Here is a 20,600-nt window from a genome sequence, read left to right on the forward strand (position 1 = left end):
ATGTGGTAGATATAGTAGATCTTGACTTCAGAAAAGCATTTCATAAAGTATCTCATACCCTTGTAGATTGTGAGCCCTCGCGGGCAGGGTCCTCTCTGCTTATGTACCAGTCATGACTTGTATTAAGATTATTGTACTTGTTTTTTATGTATACCCCTCCTCACATGTAAAGCCACCATGGAATAAATGTCGCTATAATAATTAATAATACTATCCTTATATAATAAAGATGACCAAGTATGGGATTGACAAGGCTACGGTTAGGTGGATTCATAACTGGCTCAGTGATTGTACTCAGAGTGGTATTAAATGGTTGCACATCTAATTGGAAGATTGCTTCAAGTGGGGTACCCCAAGGCTCTATGCTGGCCCCAGTGGTGTTCAACGTTTTTATAAATGATCTAGATAAGGGAACTGAAGGTAAATTACCGTATATACTAGAGTATAAGCCAAGATTTTCAGCCCATTTTTTTAGGCAGAAAGTGCCTCTCTCGGTTTATACTTGAGTCATTCTCCCAGGGGGTCGGCGGGGAAGGGGAAGCGGCGGGTGTCACATACTCACCTGCTCCCGGCGTGGTCCCTGGTTCTCCAGGCGCTGACAGCTTCTTCCAGCGTTGAGCGGTCACATGGTACCGCTCATTACAGTAATGAATATGGATCCGACTCCACTCCCATAGGGGTGGAGCCGCATATTCATTACTGTAATGAGCGGTAACGGTGACTGTTCAACGCTGGAAGAAGCTGTCAGCACCCAGAGAACCAGGGACGTGCAGGGACCACGCCGGGAGTAGGTGAGTATAATAGGGAGGGGGAGCACTGCGCGATATTCACCTGTCCGTGTTCCGGCGCTGCTCCGTCTTCCGCGCCCTCTGCAGTGACGCTCAGGTCAGAGGGCGCGATGACACGATTAGTGTGCGCGCGCCGCCCTCTGCCTGAACATTAGTGCAGAGGACGCGGAAGACACAGAGGTGCTGGAACGAGGACAGGTGAATATTGCAAGTGCCGGGGGCCTGAGCGACGAGAGGTGAGCATGCCATTTTTTTTTTTAATCGCAGCAACAGCATATGGGGCAAATATCTCTATGGAGCATCTTATGGGGCCATAATCCACGTTTGTGCAGCACTATATGGGGCAAATATCTTTATGGAGCATCTTATGGGGCCATTATTAACCTTTGTGCAACATTGTATGGGGCATATTTTAATATGGAGCATCTTATGGGACCCATCATAAACTTTATGGAGCATTATGTGGGGCTCCTGATTCAATATGGATATTCAAAATCACTTAACCTACTGATATCTCAATTAATTTTACTTTTATTGGTACCTATTTTTATTTTTGAAATTTACCAGTAGCTGCTGCATTTTCCACCCTAGGCTGATACTCGAGTCATTAAGTTTTTCCAGTTTTTTTGTGGCAAAATTAGGGGGGTCGGCTTATACTCGAGTATGTATGGTAATCAAATTTGCAGACGATGCAAAGCTAGGAGGTATAGCAAACACTAGAGAAGGCAGAGAGAGGATTCAGAAGGATCTAGATAAGCTTGTACAATGGACAGCAACTAATGGAACGGTATTTAACAGGGAGAAATGCAAGATTCTACATCTAGGCAACAAAACCAAAAATGACTTCTACAGAATGGGAGAAGGGAGAAATAGAATTAAGCAACAGCACGTGTGAAAAAGACTTGGGTATACCAATAGATCACAGATTGCACGAGTCAACAGTGTGTTGCAGCAGCAAAAAAATGCAAACACAGTTCTAGGATGTATTAAGAGAAGGATAGAGTCTAGATCATGTGAAGTAATTAATCCCCCAGCCTCTACTCCCCCTTGGTCAGGCCGCATTTGGAATACTGTTTCAAGTTCTGGGCACCACATTTTAAAAGACATTGAAAAACTGCAGCAAGTTCAATGAAGAGCTACCAGGATGGTGAGCGAACTGCAAACTATGTTGTACAAGGAACAGTTAAAGGATCTGGGAATGTTAAGCTTACAAAAAAAGAAGGCTAAGAGGAGATGATATTCCACAGTGCTTTACAAGCATCATGATCACTGTCCCTATCAGTATGTCTTTGGAGTGTGGGAGGAAACCAGAGAACCCGGCTGAAACATGGGGAGAACATACAAACTCAAGACCCCAGTGCTGCAAAGCAACAGAGCTAACCACTGAGCCGCTGTGCTGCCCAATGAATTGACCGTTTTTGCAGTGATGCAATATAGAGAAGCTCCACTCCATTTAGAGCATTGTCTTTCATATACCACAGAACAAAGTGCACGGCCGCTGTACAGAGAATGATGATCACTTTGCTCTATTAATCTTGAGTCTTGTACATGGTTGTATTTTGTGCGATCAGTGAGGGCTGTACATCCTGTGTATTTCCAGCCATTAGTCCCACGTGTTCGCAGCAGTATTAGATGTGTATTTAATATTGCCCAGAAATCACACTTGAGTGCCCCTTAGTTTTTGTTTTCTTATTCTTGGCTCCTAAACTTCATTTCCCTTGCACAGCTGTGAATTCCCCGGTGTGTGCTGGCGAAGGATTTGACAAATGCTGCTAATATCACCTCTTGATCTAACAATGCTCCGAGTTTGGTCCGCGGGTCTTGATGAGTAATTGCTGTTGTTCTACTCCAATGACTGAATTAAGTTGCCCTGTTATAAAGGGTTCATACTACAGTGATTTCAGCCCAGGCGGCTCATGGCCGTGTCCCTGTGGACAGTGACCTTTTGCAGGGTATCTTTCTACTTCCAGATAAAACGGCCTAAATTGTTTTCTATTGACTGAGGCTTCTTACTTTATCTGGTAAAGATATTGCACGTGGCCGAGAAATTGCTCAACATTCATTTACTAGTGGCCTTTTTTTCCCCCATACTGATGACCATGTATAAACATTAAACTCAAATTTGTCCATTTTTGGACCATTTTACATCCTGATTTTTGATGGTATCGCTTAGGCGGGATATCCTCTCCTGTTAATTCTCTGGTCCCTGGTGGATCTCCGTTCACATCGCTCAGTATATAGTGTCTACAACACACGTGCCCACTGTAGTGATGGTGCGGTAACGCAGAATAGTGCAGGCAATCGTCTTTCCCCACATTGTTGTTCCAGTTGTATGTCGGAGATGTACGCTGCCAATGTTTTTCTGTGGTGGAAAGATGTTTTCTGGGAGCTTTTCCAGCACAAAGGCGATTTCCCCCACCCACTTCTGTTGGAAACACGGAATCCAACTTCCGGGACCACCATGATTCCAAGAAGAGATGGGTCGAAAAATGTGTCTCCTAGTTATATACTATGAATAGCTGCAAAATAGGACAATCTTTACTCGTGTACCCTCTGTGTCTTTCACACCGGTCCTCATCTAATGTCCAGAACTCTGTCTAATACATTGTGGCAAAGGAAATAATCACGTCCCCTGTGTAAATAGGTATATAGATACCTTTTGTAGACTTTTTTTTTTAAAAATACTGTGTGGAACAAATCATCTTTGCAATTGGGGCTCATTAGAAATGTTGCACTATTTGTTTTTCAAATGATTTTGTCTCCTTGCACACCTCTGGGTGCAGAATGCATGGTCTGAGAATCTGTTAAGGAGTTTGTAAGTCCTTTATCCTTCTTGAGCTCCTCTCAGATGACTTATGATCGTTAAGAGTTGCGCACAGTTTTGTTGCCAAATGCGTTTAGAGGAGCTCTGAAAAAAAAACTGGCTGAGGCTCCTCATCTGAGAAAAAGGGTCTGATTATGCAAATCACTTTCTAATTAAACTCTAATCATAATTTGATTTTAGTGTGATCTGATTTTCTTGGATGAGGAGACGATGGAGAGAAAAAAATCTCCATCTTCTCCATTCTCTGTCCATGAAAATTGATCTGCACTCAGATGTCGTCAGAGAGCAGTCAAATATTTTTTTTCTTTCTTTCCCACAGACTTGCATGGCCAAGTGGGCTCCAATTTTCAGATGCAAATCGGTCATACTGCTATTTTTGTTATTTCATTGGACAGACACTGTTCAAGAAAAACATCAAACATGCACAGGACCTCATAGAATGACATTGATCTGAGTGCAATCTTTTTTTTTTTTTTGACCGAACGCATTTGCACTGAAGAGGTGTTGGTCTACACAAGCCCAAAGAGTTACAAACTGCAAAATTTGTAATTACACCATACTGCCAAAATGATTTTTAGCCCAAAAGTTCTGCATTTAAGAAAGAAAATCCTGAGATCTACACTCTTTAAATGGGCTGTCCAACCCCATGATTGATTCATTTTATTTTCAAATAAAAAATGTGCAACAATTATGAAGGTGAAATATCTTACCAATCCTCTTCTGTTCATTCTCTGGTCCCTAGTGGATCTCTGTTCACGAGGCTCCATTGGTAGTGTCTACAACACACGTGATCAATGTAGTGGTGGCGCTTTAGCACAGGATACTGCTGCAGCCATTGATTGGTTGCAGCGGTCACATAAGCAGACACATCACGACTAGAATCTTATTCAAAATGGAGAAAATGACTTTTTCATCATTGGGCAAACTAAATTTAATGCATATTAAACATATCCTTCTATATTAATAATATTATATTATAACACTTTTTTTCGGTGATTACTTTGTATCTCCGTTCATACTGCACCCACGCACACAAATGATACTCCATTTGAAAGGTAAACTTGCCCCCTTCAGCAAGAAAATAGCTAAACAAACCACACATCCACGATGTTATCACAAAATACATTTAAACATTAATTTTCATAAACCTGCAGTAAGGAAAAATGACCTGCAGGTGGCACCACACTACCCCAAAGCACAATACCACAAAGCTGAAACAAATCCTAACATTTGCCTTGGGGGCTTTCCAGCTTGCCGAACTCCTTGCCCAGCCGATTTCAGGCAGGTACATATAAAATATTTGCTACATATGTGGAAGTAGAATAAAAGTAAAACTTTACCTGTTTAAGACTTCAGCTTTAAAACTGAAGATATAAATTAATGCAGCCTAAAAGGGACCAGACAGGTTCTAAACCATCAGATTTTCTGTATTATTGGACAGTCAGTGAAAAGTCTGCATTCCTTCTAAGGTTGTAGCTTATTGGTGACCTGGAGTCACCTCTGGTTCCAAGTAAAAAACTGCAGCTTTGATATAACTCAGACTGTACAATGTATCCCGATGGGAGGGATTGGTGGAAACAACCTTATCCAACCGTAGGGGAAAAAAGGCATAAAAATCTGCAGATATTTTTTTATTTTTTTTTTTAAAGGATATTCCCAATTATTATACAATGGTATAAATACCCTCAGTTATGGGGTCAATTCTCTATCATTTTTACTGTCAAAGTGGCACTGCTGTACAGGGAGCTGCTCCATTCACATACATAGGGCTGTGTTGCACTTCCCTACACTGCAGATAGATGGCAGTGCTGCTGTGGAGGGGAAAAAAAAATGCTGCTGCCCCTGTTCTTTTGCAAGGTCCAGACAATCAGACCCCTTCTGATCAATAAGTAAAATACCATTATGTTTAATGTTGGGGGATCCCCTTTAGGCTGGAGTCACACACAACGTATAAAAACATCCGTATGGCGAGATTTTCTCTCTGGATTGCAAAATGGACATATAATGGATCCATGGGCTCAAATATTTGTGAAAACATATATATATATATATATATATATATATATATATATATATATATATATATGTGACATATATATATATATATATATATACACCTCCCTGTGTTCATCATCTCATTAAATACATTTACATTTGACAGCTTAATTTTCCTGAAAGTGCCTGTGCCCCCGACAACCAATGTGCGTAAATTTCACATGGGCCAACTAATCTAATATATAAACCTGAATGTGTGTATGTACGTATGTATGTATGTATGTGTGTATGTCCGGGATTGGCATCTGAACCGTCGCAGCTACAGCCACAAAATTTTGCTCAGTCACACGTCTGGACCCCGAGAGCGTCATAGGCTATGTTGTGAGGTGAAATTTTAACCCCGCGCTTTCCAATTCACCAAACAATTTTGCCCCTATCTACATAATGGGGAAAAAATGAAAGGAAAAGTGTTGGAGGCAAATTAACAGCTGCCAGATGTGAACAAGGGGGACTTAAAGAATGACAGCGATGGCGCCAAAGAGTATATACTGTACAGTTGCTAAGGTGGGGCCCCAACATGGGATAATCACCACACCACCACGGGGATATGAACACACACACAAAATGCGCCATACACTACCACGTGTTTGAACACATATACCACCCTCAGCGCACATTTCACCACACATACACCAACCTCGCCACATAAAAGTCGAAACACAAAAGTCGCCGCTCAAAACTCGCCACGCGCAAAACTCTCCACATGCAAAACTCGCCACACGTGCAAAACTCACCTCATGGAAAACTCGCCACACGCAAAACTTGCACACGCAGAAAAATTGCCACATGCACAAAAGCTGCAACACATGCAAAAGTTGCCTCACACAAAACTTGCACATACTCAAAAGGCACCACACATAAAACTCGCCATGCGCAAAACTCGCCATGCGCAAAACTTGCTGCACACAACTTGCTACACTAACCTGTCACATGCAACTCGACACACAAAATGTTGCTACACGCATGTCGCCACACAAAACTCATCTCACAAAAGTCGCTACATGCATGTCGCCACACGCAACTTGACACACGAAACTCGCCCTAAAACACACACACACAGTCACACGTCTGGACCCCAAGAGCGTCATAGGCTATGTTGTGAGGTGAAATTTTAACCCCGCGCGTTCCAATTCACCAAACAATTTTGCCCCTATCTATATAATGGGGAAAAAGTGAAGGGAAAAGTGTTGGAGGAAAATTGACAGCTGCCAGATGTGAACAATGAGGACTTAAAGAATGAGAGCGATGGCGCCAAAGAGTATATACCGTACAGTTGCTAAGGTGGGGCCCCGACATGGGATACTCACCACACACGGGGATATGAACACACACACAAAATGCGCCACACACTACCACGTGCTTGAACACATATACGACCCTCAGCACACATTTCACCACACATACACCAACCTCGCCACATAAAAGTCAAAACACAAAAGTCACCACTCAAAACTCGCTACATGCAAAACTCACCTCATGGAAAACTCACCTCATGCAAAACTTGCACATGCGGAAAAATTGCCACATGTACAAAAGTTGCACCACATGCAAAAGTTGCCTCACACAAAACTTGCACATACTCAAAACGCACCACACATAAAACTCGCCACGCGCAAAACTCGCCATGCACAAATCTTGCTGCACACAACTTGCTACACTAACCTGTCACATGCAACTCGACACACAAAATGTTGCTACACGCATGTCGCCACACAAAACTCATCTCACAAAAGTTGCTACACGCATGTCGCCACACGCAACTCATCTCACAAAAGTCGCTACATGCATGTCGCCACACGCAACTCAACACACACAACTTGACACACGAAACTTGCCCTAAAACACACAGAAGTCTGGTATTGTCCTTCAAAAATAAAAATCTGATTAATAAGCAGACAAACTACAAGAGCAACAACTGTACCATATAGGAAATCCGGCAGCTGTCAGTCACATGACCTGTCTATTATGTGTATGTGTGAGCTAATATATACTGCCAGGGGGGTGGGCTTACTGTTGGCTGGGGATTTATCAGGCTGCCAATAGCAACCAATCACAGCTCAGCTTCTATTTTGCTACAGTTAATTAATCTGAGCTCTGATTGGTTAATATAGGCAACAAAGACATTCTCAGTATAACAAAGCTAATATATGTTGTGAAATTCTTCTATTAGCTTAGTTTTTGCCTTTTAATAATTACACTTCTATCTATTTGTTTTGTGGTTTTTGTGTGCAGAATAAATTTTTGTTAACACATTCTATTTTGCTAACAGCAGTCATTAACCCGGGCGAAGCCGGGTAGTACAGCATATATATATATATATATATATATATATATATATATATATATATATATATATATATATATATATACATACATACATACATACATACATACATACATACATACATACATACATACATACATACACACACATATACACACACATATACACACACATATACACACACATATACACACACATATACACACACATATACACACACACATACATACATACATACATACACACATATATATATATATATATATATATATATATATATATATATATATATATATACACACATATATATAGTATATGGTATATATATCATATAATATATATATATATATATATATATATATAAATAATTGTGAACGGATGGGATCACTAGTGTAATTCAGGTGTTGGTCTATTTCCTCAGCTCTCAGATAAACTTCTTAAAACTTGAGATGGCCACTTATGTGATCACCAGTGGCGGTGGGCTTAGTAGCTGCTTTTCACATTGATAATTAATGTGTACAAATAGCTGCTAATTGCATGTCCCAGAAATGATTTATGAGGAGGCAAGGGGCATAAAAGGACAAAATGTCACTTCCTCCAGAACATCTCCCACCATACAATGGTATCGGCACAGCTGTGAGATGGGACATGATTAATGGACGCTGGGTAAACGCTGTGGTAGGAGGAGGATCTGCCCTGCATGACACCGGTGTAGGGGTAGGAAGTAGTGTAGGATGATGATCACTATGAGCGGTACGGCATTAGCTGGAATACCAGACCATATTCTCATTGGTAACATTGTGGGGGGGTTTTGCAGGTTATATAATATATAAAAATATGGTAAAATAATTTATTTTGGGTCCAGCTAAAAATTGTTCCCTCTTTTGCTAGATCAGGATCACTTTTATATCAAGGGTTTTCTCGTCCTGCTCTGTAAATTAAAAAGCTTTTGTTTTAAATCCGTTTTTTTACATCAACTTGTTTTTTTTTTATTACCTAAAAAAGCAATACTAAATTTTACAAGTTTCACATTAGCCACTAAGTGTAATACAAGATTCAAAGATTTGAAGACTCTTTCAGCAATTTCATTATCATCACAGGCAGGATTTCAAAGACACAACACCTTTATATTCAGCAGATAACACAGGATCCACCATTCACAATAGGATACATAACAAATCACTTTCCTCCTCACCCCTTCCCTCCAAACCGATCTTTTCCTCGATGAGCGCATGCTCGGATAAGGATTCTATACTCCGTCACAACGACATTAGCAGCAATAAACCGGCTCAGACCCTAAGAGGACTCTAACATTAGATCTAGTGAAAATTGCTGGATAATTGTTTTATATAGTAGAATGAAAAATAAAAATTGCACCAAAAAATGTAAACAGTAATTTTCTAATTTTCTGAAAACTCTAGATTGAACTGATGCGCGATTTTATTTTTATTTTTTTTCACGCGCTGATTTGCTAACAAAAATGAATGAGAAATCTGAAGTGTCATTCACCATATTTGCAGATTTGGTGCAGAAAATAATCTGCAGTATGTCAATTCTCTTTTTCATCCATTGACTTAAATGAAGTCGGTCTAAAATGCTAGAAAAAAAGCTGGTGTAAAAAAAGAAAAAATGTGGATTTTCTGCTATTTTGACCCAAAAAATGCACTGGTGGAGAGAGAGGTGCAAACCCATAATAGACAGAATATTCGCTGTCCACCGTTCTTGCTTGCTTTCAATGAATGGAAAAAGCTCTTTTTTTTTTCTTTTTTTTTCAATTAGCTTAAATTTTTGTCTAAAAACACATGCAGAAATTTTTGCACACAAAACACTCAGCGTGTGCACATGCCATTACAGTGCAGGAATGGGCACAATAAATGTTTTTCTAAATCTGTTGCTTTGCCAGTTATTTTTCTAACTAGCAGCACAGAGCCGCCATACTGCTCAGACCTGTGCTGCTTTGTCTCCTAGTCTCCCCTGTCCATGATGGTCCTCCACCATTTATAGCAGAGCAGCTTGCAGTAAAGGACTGTGGCCGATCTAAATCTGCAAAAAAAAAAAGTGATTGTGCCCAGTCCTGGTTTATAGTCGCTGTCCTATATAATTGGAGGTGCTCTTAGCGGGAAGGGCCTTTACCATGGAATGTATTCCAGTTTGCATTGAAAGTCAATGGGTTTTGCCTCCTTAATTTGATAGAATGTTTGCAAAAAGTAAGTGATCAGAACTCCATATAAAGTCCCTCTCCTGTAAACATGACGTCCGTAGCTACTGAAGATGAACATTTGCAGAGCATATTCTTCCAGCGAGATGAATACAATAATCGCTCATATGTGCCAAATCACATAGGAGGACTTGTCACATGCTTAAAAAAAATTGAGTGAAATGCCTTCTAAAATTTGCTAAATCCGCCGTTCATTTCAATATTGCGATGCGTATCTGTTTCAGAGATATTCACATTTGTTGCTTTTGGAGCGCAGTATGGGAAATCTCTGCTTAGCAGTCCAACTGGTTGTGTCCTCAGTCTTGTTTGGGAGTTTGCTTTTATCCCTCTCTCCCGGAGGATGCCAATAACAGCTCGACATGTGATTTAGCAGGTTTATCAGTCTCTGATGCTGCCGAATTTTGAAAGCATCTGGGAAGGATATTAAATGTGCACGCCCCAGAGAAGACTCTAAAGCAGGGGTAGGGAATCTTTTTTTTTTTTCTGCGAAGGGCTATTTGGATATTTATACCATCCTTCGCGGGCCGTACAAACTCTGCCGACACAGTACATCCTGACTCTGGCACTGGTTTCAGGATGTTATCTTTCATTGCATGCCCTTCAGTGTTCAGTAGTGAGCACTGCATGTGTGTGTGCTAACAGAGCAAGAAGAAATTAATGAGCTGGTGGCAATCAAAATACACATCCCTGCCCAAGAATGCGGTCCCTGAGACTCTGCTCGGGGGCCTGATAAAAGGTCATCCAGGGCCGTAAATAGCCCTGAGGCCTGAGGTTCCCCACCCCTGCTCTAAAGAAACCATCCATTGGACTTCAATGCAGAGATTTCACATTGTGCGCTCCAAAAGCAACAAATCTGAATATCTCTGCACTGGAGTGACGCAGCGCAAAACGGAAGAGAGTTGCGGAATTCGGGAGACTTAGGGATTTCAACAAGGTATTTAACTCAATTTTTAAAGCAAGTGACAGGTTCTCCATAAATGTATAGTAAGATTATTTATATCATTTATATTCCAAAGCACTTTAACTACATTATCATCATTGGATACTGTTATTTTCTTGTACTTACTGTCTGTTTTGTCTTACAGCTTTTAGAATTTGACAAGGAGTTATCAGTGTTTAAAGACAAATTGTATGAACTGGATATCACTTTTCCTCCCAGGTAAGGAATATATCTGTCATTGCTGGGTCTCTCATAGTTCTGGTGTAAGTGAAGGGACACTTGGATGCTTGTGGTCCGTCAATATGCCGTGGGGAAAATAAGTATTATACACTGCCAATTTTGCAAGTTTTCCCACCTACAAAGAATGGAGAGGTCTGTAATTTTTATTATTGGTACACTTCAACTGTGAGAGACAGAATCTAAAAATAAAAAACAGAAAATCACATTGTATGATTTTTACATAATTACCGTAATTTGCATTTAATTGCATGAAATAAGTATTGATCACCTAACCATCTAGCAAGCATTCTGGCTGTCACAGACCTGTTAGTTTTTCTTTAAGAAGCCCTCCTACCTTGCACTCATTACCTGTATTATTCGCACCTGTTTGAACTTGTTACCTGCATACAAGACACCTGTCTACACACTCCAACCTCTCCAACATGGGCAAGACCAAAGATCTGCCTAGCAACAACAGGGACAAAATTGTAGACCTGCACAAGGCTGGGAATTGCTACAGGACAATAGGCAAGCAGCTTGGTGAGAAGGCAATAACTGTTGGCGCAATTATTAGAAAATGAAAGGAACACAAGATGACTGTCAATCTTCCTCGGTGTAGGGCTCCATGCAAGATCTCACCTTGTGGGGTAAGGATGAGTACAACTCCAAGAACACAATCCCAACAGTGAAGCATAGTGGAAACATCATACTTTGGGGGTGCTTTTCTGCAATGGGGGCAGGACAACTGCACTGTATGGAAGGGAGGATGGATGGGATCATATATCGTGAGATTTTGGCCAACAACATCCTTCTCTCAAGAGCATTGAAGATGGGTCGTGGCTGGATCTTCCAGCATGACAGTGACCTGAAACACACATCCAGGGCAACTAAGGACTAGGTCGGTAAGAAGCATTTCAAGATCCTGGAGTGGCCTAGCCAGTCTCCAGACCTGAGTCCTATAGAAAATCTTAGAAGGGAGCTGAAACTCAATGACTCAGCTGCTCAGTGACATCCCAGAAACCTAAAAGATCTGTATGGAGGAGTGGGCCGTAATCCCTGCTGTAGTGTGTGCAAACTACAGGAAACGTCTGACTTCAGTAATTGCCAAGAAAGGTTTCTGTATCAAATATTAAGTTCTGTGTTTCTATTGTATCAAATACTTATTTCATGTAATAAAATGCAAAGGTTAATGCAAGCAATTTCTTTGCACAGAGAAAAGACGATCTGTCTGCGAGTGACTGTCCCTGCACATCACAACTTGATGACTGTACACAAAAACGTTAAAATTCTTCTGAAGACTTTGCAACACAAATGTCTTTTCAGGGACTCCTCTCACTAATGTAGAGAACAGTTATATTCCTAATACAGTGACCATTCCCAACCAGGCTCCGTGTCGTGAAGTGTTTGGTCTTTGGTGTCGTATCAGCTGCGGTCCTTCCATGGATGGTTTATCGAATGATTATTCTATCGATAACACTCAGTCGGCTTCCAGTGTTTTACTGCTGGTGAAAAGTAATGTAATGGGCTACTCTAACATAAATTCTGAAGGTATAACTTCGCAGCATGCTGCTCTGGGCCACGTGTCACCTTTGTTAAAAAAAAAAAAATAATAATAATATTCTGCACAGTATACGTTTTGCAGGCCAAACTTTATTAGTCTAATAAACCACTTTTTTTTTTAATAAAGTGAGCAAAAAGGCAACACATCTGGACACTCGTTATTTTTGTTTTTTGACTCTAAACCCCTTCATGACCTTGGGATTTTCTGTTTTTCCATGTTCGTTTTTCGCTCCCCTCCTTCCCAGAGCCATAACTTTTTTATTTTTCCGTTGATATGGCCGTGTGAGGGCTTATTTTTTTCAGGATGAGTTGTACTTTTGAACGACATCATTGGTTTTACCATGTCGTGTACTAGAAAACGGGAAAGAAATTCCAAGTGCGGTGAAATTGCAAAAAAGTGCAATCCCACACTTGTTTTTGTTAGGTCTTTTTTACTAGGTTCACTAAATGCTAAAACTGACCTGCCAGTATGATTCTTCAGGTCATTATGAGTTCATAGACACCACACGTCTAGGTTATTTTTTTATCTAAGTGGTGAAAAAAAATTCCAAACTTTGCTAAAAAAAAAAAAAAAAAAAATTTGCCATTTTCCGATACCCGTAGCGTCACCATTTTTCTTGATCTCAGGTTGGGTGGGGGCTTATTTTTTGCGTGCCGAGCTGACGTTTTTAATGATACCATATTGGTGCAGCTACATTCTTTTGATCGCCTGTTATTGCATTTTAATGCAATGTTGCGGCGACCAAAAAAACGTAATTCGGGAGTTTTGAATTTTTTAGCAATCATGTTAATCCTTTTTTATTGATAGATCGAGCGATTCTGAATGTGGCGATACCAAATATGTGTATTGTCCGATACAAAAAGAAAAAAGTAAGCTGCACAGCCTGTGTGTGCAGACCGAAGGTCGACAGCGGTGAGTGGTGACAAGCTGAATGAAATATAGGAGGTGCTCGCATGAGAAAATAGAAGCAATCCAGAAGATCAACAACAGAAAAATGCGGCAGCACTCACCCAATTGTGGTCCAGTTCTTTATTTAGAACATGAGTAAATACAGCTTTTCGGTCCGATGGAGTGCAGTTGGATGGGAGGTGAGCAGGTGAATGACGACAGCTGTTTCGCGCTGATCCAAGCGCTTCTAGAAGCGCTTGGATCAGCGCGAAACAGCTGTCGTCATTCACCTGCTCACCTCCCATCCAACTGCACTCCATCGGACCGAAAAGCTGTATTTACTCATGTTCTAAATAAAGAACTGGACCACAATTGGGTGAGTGCTGCCGCATTTTTCCAAATATGTGTATGTTTGATTTTTTTATTGTTTTATTTTGAATGGGGCGAAAGGGGGGTGATTTCAACTTTAATATATATATTTTTTTTACTTGTGCCATGCTTCAATAGCCTCCATGGGAAGCTAGAAGCTGGCACAATTCGATCAGCTCAGCTACATAGGAGCGATGCTCATATCGCCCCTATGTAGCTGAATTACAGGCATGCTATGAGCGCCGACCACAGAGTGCCGCTCACAGTAAGCCGGCATCAACAACCGTAGAGGTCTCAAGGAGACCTCTGGTTGTCATGCTGACACATCGCTGACCCCCGATCACGTGACGGGGGTCAGTAATGAGCGCATTTCCGTCCAGATGGCCAGAAGCGGTAGTTAAATGCCGCTGTCAGCGTTTGACAGCGGCATTTAACTAGTTAATAGCGGCGGGTGGATCGCGATTACACCCGTCGCTATTGCAGGCACATGTCAGCTGTTCAAAACAGCTGACATGTCCCGGCTTTGATGCGGGCTCACCGCCGGAGCCCACATCAAAGCGGGGGTTCTGACCTCGGACCTACTATCCCATCAGAGGTCAAAAAGAGGTTAATAACCTAGCTCATGTATGACATAGGAATAGCCTGGATTGAATAATTGCCTTACTTGGACACGCTAAATGTACAGAACCAAAGGACCCACTTAATGGGATTGTCCTACCAACAAAGAACGTTTTATTCAATTGATCTTGGAATAACATCAATTGGATGTGTTCAAAAAAAGATGTTGCTGTGCTGAGATTTTATACATTTGTCCATGCTGTACACTGTGATTTCCAATTCCAGGGAATTGTGTTGCCTCAGGCAGGAAAGCGTGTGGCCTCAGGCAGGGAAGCGTGTGGCCTCAGGCAGGGAAGCGTGTGGCCTCAGGCAGGGAAGCGTGTGGCCTCAGGCAGGGAAGCGTGTGGCCTCAGGCAGGGAAGCGTGTGGCCTCAGGCAGGGAAGCGTGTGGCCTCAGGCAGGGAAGCGTGTGGCCTCAGGCAGGGAAGCGTGTGGCCTCAGGCAGGGAAGCGTGTGGCCTCAGGCAGGGAAGCGTGTGGCCTCAGGCAGGGAAGCGTGTGGCCTCAGGCAGGGAATTGTGTTGGCTCAGGCAGGGAAGCGTGTGGCCATAGGCAGGGAAGCGTGTGGCCATAGGCAGGGAAGCGTGTGGCCTCAGGCAGGGAAGCGTGTTGCCTCAGGCAGGGAAGCGTTGTGGCCTCAGGCAGGGAAAGCGTGTGGCCTCAGGCAGGGAAGCGTGTGGCCTCAGGCAGGGAAGCAGCCTTGAGTCCCTGCTGTTTCATCTGTATACTCACGTCACATAAATGACTTGTCTTCCATCCCTGACCAGGACTTCTTATATGTGCAAACAATGAACTGGAGCAGCTCTGCATGGTCGGACACAGCCATAAGAGTACATTGCCGGAGCAAATTTATAGGCTTATCTCAGCTCAGGAACTTTTTTCATCCAATTGTGAAACTTATTATTATTCCAAGATCTATTAATTTAGATTTACTTTGTGTGTGGGACATCCTTTTTAAAGCCTTATTTAAATGTAGTCTGTTTTTCATGCACCAAACACATTTCCTTCAAAGTATGTTTCTGCTCAATTGCGTTTTTGTGGACCAATTGTTCACACAAAAGAGATCTGTCTGATTTCACTCATTAAAATTCCCAGAGCCAGTCTCTTCGTGATCACAGATACCATCATTGACTATTTGATAAGTTAGTAAACCATTTTTTTTTTAATCTTTTTTTACATTAACATAACTCTTATGAAAAGCTGATCCAAAAGACTGATGGAACAAAACATAGTGAATGTGGTCATTCTCTTTTAACCAATGTTGAGCTGTGTGTTAGCTGAATTCAAATACAAGGTTTTCTTTTGCGTGTGCAAAAAAAAAAAACTATTTTGCTCTGGATCCGATTTTCATTTTTTATTTTTAAATGTCTGTTTTTTCCATCCGATGTTGTAAAATGTAAATACAGAATTAAGGTGTATTGCGAATGTTTTGATGCGCAAAAAAGACAAGACAGATGAACTTGTAACCATTGTGGTCAGCCAAATCCAGACTGGAGAGATACTTGTGTGACCTGTGCTACCCACCCGACCTAAGCATTTATTTCTGTTAATGTTGATGATTATGGCTTACAGCCAATGAAAACCCAAAAGTTATTATCTCAGTAAATTAGAATACTTTATAACACCAGCTTGAAAAATTATTTTAACCCCTTTCTGACATTAGACGTACTATCCCATTGAGGTGACCTGGGCCTGTATGACCATTGACAGGATAGTATGTCATACGCGATCAGCCGCGCTCATGTGATCGCGTTGTTCCGAGGGCCTCCTCCATGCAGGCCCCCGGATCCAAGATGGCCACGGGGTCCTTCCGGATCCTGCCGGGAGGTGGCATGTCAGTGCCTGCTGAGAGCAGGACATGAGAAGCCTCCTTCACAGCCTGTCAGATCGCTGATCTGACATAGTGCTCTGCAAAGTGTCAGATCAGCGATCTGACACTATATAGTGATGTCCGACCCTGGGACAATGTAAAAAAAAAAAAAAACTTAACGTGTTAATTTTTTAAAATTCCTAAATAAAGAAAAATAAATATTTTTCCAAAAAATACATTTCTTTATGTAAATAAAAAAAAAACAATAAAAGTACACATATTTAATATCGTTGCATTCATAACGACCTGACCTATAAAACTGTCCCACTAGTTAACCCCTTCAATGAACACCGTAAAAAAAAAGCAAAAACAATGCTGCATCATCATACCGCCGAACAAAAAGTGGAATAACACGTGATCAAAAAGACAGATATAAATAAGCATGGTACTGCTGAAAACGTCATCTTGTCCCGCAAAAAACAAGCCGCGATAGTGTCATCAGCGAAAAAATTAAAAAGTTATAGCTCTCAGAATAAAGCGATGCAAAAACAATTATTTTTTATAGAAAATAATTTTTATTGTATAAAAGCGCCAAAACATAAAAAAATGATATAGATAAGGTATCGCTGTAATCGTACTAACCCGAAGAATAAAACTGTCTTATCAATCTTACCACATGCGGAGCGGTATAAATGCCCCACCCAAAAGAAATTCATGAATTTCTGTTTTTTGTTCATTCTGCCTCCTAAAAATTGTAATAAAAAGCGATCAAAAAATGTCATGTGCCCGAAAATGGTTCCAATAAAAGCGTCAACTTGTCCCGCAAAAAACAAGACCTCACATGACACCGTGGGCCAAAATGTGGTGATGCAAAAACTATTTTTTGCAATAAAAAGCATCTTTTAGCGTGTGACAGCTGCCAAACATAAACACCCAATATAAAAACCTGCTATAAATAGTAAATCAACCCCCCTTTATCACCCCCTTAATTAGGGAAAAATAATATTAAAATAAAAAAAAGTATTCTATTTTCCGGTTAGGTTTAGGGCTAAAGTTAGGGTTAGAGTTGGGGCTTGAGTTGGGGTTAGGGTTGGGGTTAGGGTTTGGATTACGGTTGGGGTTAGGGTTCGGATTGGGATTAGGGTTAGGGGTGTGTCAGGGTTGGGGGTGTGGTAAGGGCTATGGTTAGGGTTGGTGTGTGTTGGGGTTAGGGGTGCGTTGAGGTTAGGGTTGGGATTAGGGTTGGTGTGTGTTGGGGTTAGGGGTGTGGTTATTGTTAGGGTTGGGATTAGGGTTAGGATTGTGTTGGGGTTAGGTTTGGAGTTAGAATTGGGGGGTTTCCACTGTTTAGGCACATTAGTGGCTCTGCAAACGCAACGTGACATCCGCAGATCATTCCATTAAAGTCTGCATTTTAAAACGGTGCTCCTTCCCTTCCGAGCTCTGCCATGCGCCCGAACAATGGTTCCCCCCTACATATGGGGTAACAGCGTACTCAGGACAAATTGAACACCAACTTTTGGGGTCCAATTTCTCCTGTTACCCTTGGTAAAGTAAAACAAATTGGATCTGAAGTACATTTTTGGGGAAAATTAGTTAAATGTTCATTTTTTTTAAACATTCCAAAAATTCCTGTGAAGCACCTGAAGGGTTAATAAACTTCTTTAATGTGATTTTGAGCACCTTGAGGGGTGCAATTTTTAGAATGGTGTCACTTTTGGGTATTTTCTATCATATAGATCCCTCAAAGTGACTTCAAATGTGATGTGGTCCCTAAAAATAAAATGGTGTTGTAAAAATGAGAAATCGCTTGTCAACTTTTAACCCGTATAACTCCTTAACAAAAAAAGATTTTGGTTCCAAAATTGTGCTGATGTAAAGTAGACATGTTACTTATTAAGTATTTTGTGTGACTGTGATTTAAGGGCATGAAAATTCAAAGTTGGAAAATTACAAACTTTTCGCCAGATTTTTTTTTTTCCACAAATAAACGCAAGTCATATCAAAGAAATTTTACCACTATCATGAAGTACAATATGTCATGAGAAAATAGTGTCAGAATAGTTCAGTAAATGCACTCAATACTTGGTCGGGGCTCCTTTTGCATCAATTACTGCATCAATGCGGCGTGGCATGGAGGCGATCAGCCTGTGGCACTGCTGAGGGGTTATGGAAGCCCAGGTTGCTTTGATAGCAGCCTTCAGCTTGTCCGCATTGTTGGGTCTGGTGCCTCATCTTCCCCTTGACAATACCCCATAGATTCTGTATGGGGTTAAGATCAGGAGAGTTTGCTGGCCAATCAATGAAATTTCCATCTCCAAAAAGCTTGTCGTCAATGGGAAGCATGAAGTGCTCTAAAATTTCCAGGTAGACTGCTTCGCTGACTTTGGTCTTGATAAAACACAGTGGACCTACACCAGCAGATGACATGGCTCCCCAAACCATCACTGATTGTGGAAACCTCACACTAGACCTTGGAAATCAAGGTCCCAGAGCCTGGAGGAAGAGTGGAGAGACAGATAATCCAAGCTGCTTGAGGTCTCGTATGATGATACTCTAATTTTGTGAGATGCACCTGTATATAATGGATGCTTCTGTTTTTTTGTGTGAATATCAACAGTCAGCAAAGAAACCTGACATGTCAACATGTCATGACTTTGTAGAGTACAATGTGTCATTGACAAACACTGAGGGTATGTGCACACGTCAGGATTTCTTGCAGAAATTTCCTGAAGAAAACCGGAAATTTTCTGCAAGAAATCCGCATTTTTTGGGGGGGTTTCCGGTTTTTTTTTCGTGTCTTTTTTAGCATTTTGCAAGCGTAATTAGCTTGCAGAATGCTAAAGTTTTCCAAGCGATCTGTAGCATCGCTTGGAAAACTGACTGACAGGTTGGTCACACTTGTCAAACATAGTGTTTGACAAGTGTGACCAACTTTTTACTATAGATGCTGCCTATGCAGCATCTATAGTAAAAGATAGAATGTTTAAAAATAATTAAAAAAAATTAAAAAAATGGTTATACTCACCCTCTGCAGACAGCCGATCTCCTCAGCGGCGTCCGTTCCTAGATGGTGTGGTTCAGGACCTTCGATGACGTCGCAGTCACGTGAGCGGTCACATGACCGGTCTCGCGACCAATCACAAGACAGCGACTTCATCGCAGGTCCTGAACCACACCATCTATAGGAACCAAAGCGGCAGCATGCAGCGGTGAGAGGCGGGAACACTCCGGGGGCCATCGAAGGTGAGTATATGACTATTTTTTATTTTAATTCTTTTTTTTTTGACCAATTATATGGTGCCCAGTCCGTGGAGGAGAGTCTCCTCTCCTCCACCCTGAGTACCAACCGCATATAATCTGCTTACTTCCCGCATGGTGTGCACAGCCCTGTGCGGGAAGTAAGCAGATCAATGCATTCCTAGGTGTGCGGAATCCCCGCAATTCCGCATTTTTAATGAACATGTTGCTTTTCTTTCCGCAATGCGATTTTTTCGCGGAAAAAAATGCAACATTTGCACAAAAAAATGCGGAATACACTGTAAATAATAGGAGGCATATGCAAATATTTACTATTTACTATTTTATTCAACAGTCAGTCGGGCAGATTGACAACCTGGGTGATGAGCTGGAGATTTTCTTCATTGATTTCAGTTCTCTGTAACCTCTAACACGGTTTTATTCTTGATACATGCATCTACTGAACTTTTCGCTCTTCCCCCATCTTACTGTATACATTTTTTACGTCTCGCTTACAAGACCCTAGTATAAGTGATGTAATCCAGTATAATGCATGTTGTTGGGGGCTTCTGTTCAGCATCCCAGGATGGAGAATGCAGTGGAGCGTGTCTAGCCATTCCCACCTCTGAGCTGCCAGCTGAGGTTCTGATTACTCTAGTTTCCCCCGGGAAGGTCAGAACCGTGCTTGACAAGGTGGCTGCAGCTCTCGATTGTTCTTACTGATTGATTATGATGACGCTCGGGCAGAAGTGTGTAAATCTTAGGGTCTTGCCATTAGTTATATACC

The 20,600-nt window shown here is 41.4% G+C and overlaps 1 protein-coding gene across 2 annotated transcripts in view; it reads left to right on the forward strand.

The window, feature by feature from the left end:
* INPP5A (inositol polyphosphate-5-phosphatase A) overlaps window positions 1–20,600 on the forward strand; it is a 473,991-nt gene that overhangs the window by 424,161 nt on the left and 29,230 nt on the right. For both annotated transcript variants that reach the window (XM_077258448.1, XM_077258449.1), the window contains exon 12: window positions 11,255–11,328. In XM_077258448.1, the coding sequence (XP_077114563.1) occupies window positions 11,255–11,328 (74 nt within the window). The remainder of the gene's footprint in view (window positions 1–11,254; window positions 11,329–20,600) is intronic.

Source organism: Ranitomeya variabilis, chromosome 4 (genome assembly GCF_051348905.1).
Source record: "Ranitomeya variabilis isolate aRanVar5 chromosome 4, aRanVar5.hap1, whole genome shotgun sequence".
Taxonomy (NCBI): Eukaryota; Metazoa; Chordata; class Amphibia; order Anura; family Dendrobatidae; genus Ranitomeya; species Ranitomeya variabilis.